The sequence below is a fragment of the Sphaeroforma arctica genome (assembly GCF_001186125.1).
Source record: "Sphaeroforma arctica JP610 unplaced genomic scaffold supercont1.270, whole genome shotgun sequence".
NCBI classification, from domain to species: Eukaryota; class Ichthyosporea; order Ichthyophonida; genus Sphaeroforma; species Sphaeroforma arctica.
In genome coordinates, this window is record NW_014040288.1 from 63,539 (window position 1) to 69,527 (window position 5,989).

The window sequence follows — 5,989 nt, forward strand, 5'->3', positions numbered from 1 at the left end:
GGTTTAGGATTAGTCAGGACAATACGGATACGGAGGTCTCAATGTAGTGCATCCACCTTACGGATCAGTATATATGGAAACACTCGGGTGCGGACATACATTATAATATAATAAGCCTAGCCGTGCAAGTCTGGCTGCAATCCGACAACCCGGATATTGCCGTGGTCCTGGGGCCAGGGCACAAAACTTGAATAGAGGCATCCTCGCGTATCGCATCTCAAGGTGATGTTGTTCACTGATAGATTGTTACTACCAATACTCGGACGCACAATACATGCGACCGGCGTGTTCAGTGTGTTGTGTATTACTGGGTGCTGTATGATATACTGTATATTCTGATGGTGATGTGTACTATACTGTGTATAATGCTAATAATTTGTGTTGTGTTGTGTTGTGCTGTGTATAATGTTGCTGATATATGTAAGGCACAAAACTTTTCACAGTCAACCGATGGGCAAGCCATGAGATACTTAAGTATACACCTCATTAGAGTTCATTTAAGTATACACCTCATTAGAGTTCATTAAGTATACACCTCATTAGAGTTCATTCAAGTATACACCTCATTAGAGTTCATTCAAGTATACACATCATTAGAGTTCATTCAAGTATACACCTCATTAGAGTTCATTCAAGTATACACCTCATTAGAGTTCATTCAAGTATACACCTCATTAGAGTTCATTCAAGTATACACATCATTAGAGTTCATTCAAGTATACACCTCATTAGAGTTCATTCAAGTATACACCTCATTAGAGTTCATTCAAGTATACACCTCATTAGAGTTCATTCAAGTATACACCTCATTAGAGTTCATTCAAGCATACACCTCAATAGAGTTCATTCAAGTATACACCTCATTAGAGTTCATTATAGTATACACCTCATTAGAGTTCATTCAAGTATACACCTCATTAGAATTCATTCAAGTATACACCTCATTAGAGTTCATTCAAGTATACACCTCATTAGAGTTAATTCAAGTATACACCTCATTAGAGTTCATTTAAGTATACACCTCATTAGAGTTCATTCAAGTATACACCTCATTAGAGTTAATTCAAGTATACACCTCATTAGAGTTCATTTAAGTATACACCTCATTAGAGTTCATTCAAGTATACACCTCATTAGAGTTCATTCAAGTATACACCTCATTAGAGTTCATTTAAGTATACACCTCATTAGAGTTCATCATCGTGTCCCCGTCATCGTCCTGCGGGTGATCCGTCACCCGCGGTTGTTGCGCGCGCTGGTTATGCTGGGCGGGTGGTTGCTGACTCATCCCTTCCTTCTGCTGCTTGCTCTGGTGACCCGCCTGCTCGTTCCCATTCCCCTGTGCCTGCACCCCCTTCGTCTTCTTCGCTTCTTGGTTGGCCCAGTACCGTTTCCGGCGCCTCTCGTTCTTCTCTTCCCGATTTTGGAAGTGGTTCTGCCGCAGACCGCACGAGTTGCACAGGATCTCCTTATCAGCACCCGATCGCCACTGCGCCGTCTCCGTAGCCCCGCACATCGTACACTGCCGTTGCCCGGAAGTACCGGACAGCTTGCTCATACTCTGCTTCGCCGAGGCATGGCCAGGGCCCAGCGCCGGCGCGTGTGAGTAGGCCGATATCTGACCCACAGCCTGAGATCCGTGTGCGTAGGGGTACGCACGATTGTCTACACTACCCGAGCTACTTGTCGAACTGTGGTGTCGCATTTCTTCGCTGTCCATCGGTGCGGCCGGCGCCCGCATTTCGGCCATATACACATCCCCACTCTCGCGTGCGTATATCGGACTGATCTTCGGAGACGTGGTATTCGACGACGGCTTCGTCATCAACCGTGGAGACGAGTACGTGTGCAGTCTGCGCGTAGGTCCGAAGCCTCCCGCAGACTCCCTACCAGACCCAGCAGGGCCCCTGTGGTCCATTTTCGAGGCCCTGGGTGCGTCCAGATAGTTTCCCATGCTCATATGCTGGTCGATCATCGCATGTGCACCGGCTACATCTTTAGGCACGTCCTGCACACCCTGGGCTACCATACTCGTGGCTTCGCTGCCCCGAGTGCCGCCCACACCGTTGGCAGACATACGCGGAGGTACCAAGAACTTTCTGGGCCCGTTGACTGCCGAGCCAGAGCTAGGCGCATCTCGGCCCACATCCAGGGCACTGCGCACCCGGTAGTTATCCGAAAAGGACCGCTGCACCCGGGACAGCTCTGGCGAGGCGTGGCGTGACGGCCGCATCTGCGGATGGGGTGATAGCGACGCATTGCGCTTGTCCATGCCCATATCTGTGTCGGCTGCGGTGTTTGGCATGGTCATGGTCCGGACATGCCGCCCCCCACGATCGTCCTCGCCCATAGACTCACTCTCCATAGCCGGGGCGTTCTGTGTATGGCCCTCCCGTGTCTCGGCTATACTGGTGCTGCTCACATACTGTTGCTTAGGCTCTGAGCGCTGCAGTGTTTCCTCCGTATGCCACGGGTGAAAGGCCGCCGGCGTATGTGTACGATGTGTGGGAGCCGACGGGTGCGCGTTCACCTGGGACTGTCCTGGGTCTCCATCACCCCCGCTCATACGCTCATCTATACTGCCGTGCGCTTCCGCTTGGTCCATATGCCGCTGTTGCGTATAGTGCCTTGCCAGGGTCGAGCGCACACCGGAGTAATGTCCCGATGCACCCCGGACTGAGGATTGCTGCTGCCAGGACACGGAGCGTGTAGCACGGTCCTGAGGACTGTGTGGGTGTAGGCCCACATAGCTGCGATGGGACTTAGGCGACGCATTGGTTTCCTGGTGATTGGCCATGTACTTCTCTGACGCGGTATGCTCCTTCACCGTATCGTCGTTGAGGTACGGCCCCCAGATCTTGGGCGTGGCTTTCATCCCAGCCTCGCCCTCTCGTTCTGGACCTACATCACCGCTGTTGTGTCTGCTGTCCCTGATATCCTCTCTGCCTTCGTATGAGCTCTGCACACCCATCCCAGGCGAACTTTCCAACTGCTGATTAAGGCGTGCGAGCACCTTACCCGTGCCACTCCCAACTATAGTACTGCTGTTATTCGAGCCATACGGGCTACGCAAGTGCGAGGACGATGTAGTCCTGCGCGTCGGCCCCCCCGCACTAGAACCCGGGTCATACACTCCAGTCTTACGTATGGCCTGGTGTGAATAGTAGCCTCTTTCGGGGTAAACTCTCTCGCCCTCGTCCCCTTCATGACCCATGCTATTCTGGGCCATAAGCACCTGCTCCGGCCCACCCACACCTCCATACGGGCGCACAGGACCGCTGGACGTGCGCTGCATGACCATACGCTCACGCTCGCCCTCGTTTTCATCGTACCGAAATTTATTCGCCCCACTGCCATACACACCCTGCTGCGTACTTCCCCAGGCGGGGCCGTGCTCCCCCACATCCCCGTCCTGCCGAGCTTCGCCTGGCGGGAACGGTTGCCCATACGAGCGGTCGCCACTATACTGTCTCCCGGCCGCCCCGAAGAACTCCTGGCGGTCCTGCGGTTCATTGTAGCCAAACTCGGGGTCGCCTCGGCCGTGCCTCGCATAGCCCTGCACCTGTTGAGGAGGTGCATGGGGCTGCTCCTCGGGGTCTCTATTACTCTGTGAGTGTGTGGTGGCAAACGGATGTCTGACCTTGGCCGCGACCGGGTACAGAGAATCGGACTGTGTCCTGGATGCTCTGCCCTGCCCTGGCATGCGGTAGGGTATGCTGCTCATGCTGCGGGGGGGCGGGGCACTCCGTACGTTGGTCTCCTGATAATAGCCTGCACCCGTGTCGTCTGGGGGGTTGCTATGGTTATAGCCCTGACTACCGGTACCCTGGTAGCGCGGGTCACGTTGTTGGGTTGGCATATCAGTAGACGGCCGGAACTGTGGTTGGCCCTGAGTATAGGCCTCAGTACCTCCGTTGTATGCACCTGAATATCCGGGTTGTGGTCCCCGAGGCCCATCGTACTGTGGGGGCGGGCCGTCTGGTCCCGGTACAGGGTATACCCCCATACTAACACACTTGTGACACTGTTGTCTGCGTGCATTGAGATCGGCTATAGTCAGAGGCCTGGGGCAGCTCACACAGCCGTAACCCGAGTTCTCCTGCATTGTCACACTCGCATGTCCACCGACATCTCCACTAACACCCCGCTGAATCGTTCGCTCGGGTGGCCCAGCTGTCCTGAATGTATCTGCCGGGCGCTCTTGGTCCTGGCCCTTCACACCACTTTCGATGCTCTCTACACGCGCACTCTCCAGCCCACTCGCACTCCTTCGCACGGGGTCTTTGGTAGTCCCAGAACTTTTCTGTTTGGTTTGAGGTGCGTCCTGGGATTGTCCCTTTTTCTGACTATCATTCTTCTTCTTACCTTGCTTACCCCCGCTCTTACCCTTCGCGTCATCTCCCTGCGACGTCATTTTTTTACCATTCTTATGCTTTACTCGTGTGAACGTTCGGCGATCACACAGCTTCAGTGGTCGCATAGTACCGTTCTTGCGTTCGTATATACCACACGCATTGCACAAGACTTGCCCCTCGTTCCCTCGCCGCCACTGTGTAGTCGACGTACCCTTACAATTAGCGCACACCGACACCTCAGAACCACCCTTCTCTTCGTCCTGTGGGACCATAGCCTCGCTACTCTGTTGAGTACCTTGATTATTTACGTACCCTTGACGAAACACCTGTACCGGGCCTGCATTAACATGGCCGTATCCGTATGGGGCTCCTCCTGCAGGCGCTATGTTGTTGTTGCGCTTGGCATTGTACCGTTGTGGGCCTAAGCTTGCCTGTGCAAAGTCATTGGTTAGTGTAGACCGCACAGGTGCATGTTCGAACTCATTTGGATCGACCGGCGGACGTAAGCCGGCAGCATGTTGTGTTTTGGGACTTGCCATGCTTACTTATCATAAGTGAAAGAGAGTGTAAGACCGAGTTACTATATTATATTGCAGCTGTGATACTGTGGTGTCTTGCGTGCAATGCTTTACATTTGTGCTGTGCGTACGAGGTGATGGCTACAAGCCTATGAAACACCTCTGGAACTCGCACGGATGTAGAACGGGATCCCAACCGCCCAAATCAGCTCAGCAGAATCACAACTGAATAACAGCAAGCTACTTAATATGAGTATAACTGTACAGATGGTATACAATAACTACGGCCGAGCCAGCTACGACCTACAACACTACAACTGCAAACAATACGTCTAACTGCAAACGATACGTCATGTATGATGTATCCTGTGTAGGGTACTTCAATATTCCTATACTTCGCATGAAAGTATCGTTACATATGTATAAATATGTGTAATAATATTATTGTAAAATAAAATAAAAAGGATCTATACCGTTGTTCACAGTGTTGTATTTACCATTTTACGGTTTTGACCAGGCAGTGGCACCGGCTTGTTTCGGGTTGTGATATTTTTTTAAAACTTCTTTATTTATTTTGGCTTTTTTTTGGTGGGGGGGGGGGGGGGGTTTTTGGTTTTTTCATAGCCTCCTAAATTAAAACTTTTTTTTGGGGGAAGTATGTATTTTGTTTTCCTTTTCAGGGTGGTTTTGGTATTTGATTTTGAATGTTTTATTTTATATATTTTAGGTCCATCGAGCCAATCCGCGAGTCACTGACTGGACTGTCTGAGGTCACCACATAAAATATTCTTTCTTCCTAATTATAATCTATTTCAAAACAAATATTAATTAAAAACCTAATGTGACCCACTCAACAAGTCAACGACTGGTTTTTCCCCGATCCCACGGATCCACGGTGGCACAGTCCCATGTCCCACACTTGTTGCGTTGAAGCGTATAAACGCTGAATAAATTTACGTTAATGCCATAACGGTCCTATATGTGTCTCTATAGGTGCAATATCGGAGCCCTGACGTCCAAAGGTTTCACTCTCTAAGTCCAGGAGGCTGTTCGTCTATGGAAGAATTCCCCCCAGTTTTTTGACCCGTATAGGTCGAATAAAAAACGCGTTTACGT

At 51.0% G+C, this 5,989-nt stretch overlaps 1 protein-coding gene across 1 annotated transcript; it reads right to left on the bottom strand.

Moving 5' to 3' along the window:
* Window positions 1–801: 801 nt before the first annotated feature.
* SARC_04656 (hypothetical protein) lies at window positions 802–5,258 on the bottom strand. The gene is made up of 2 exons (XM_014301506.1): window positions 1,184–5,258; window positions 802–913 (listed from the first exon to the last, which is right to left on the bottom strand). Exons 1-2 carry the CDS (start codon window positions 4,892–4,894, stop codon window positions 902–904), a joined length of 3,723 nt encoding a protein of 1,240 aa, XP_014156981.1. The 5' UTR covers window positions 4,895–5,258; the 3' UTR covers window positions 802–901.
* Window positions 5,259–5,989: the final 731 nt, after the last annotated feature.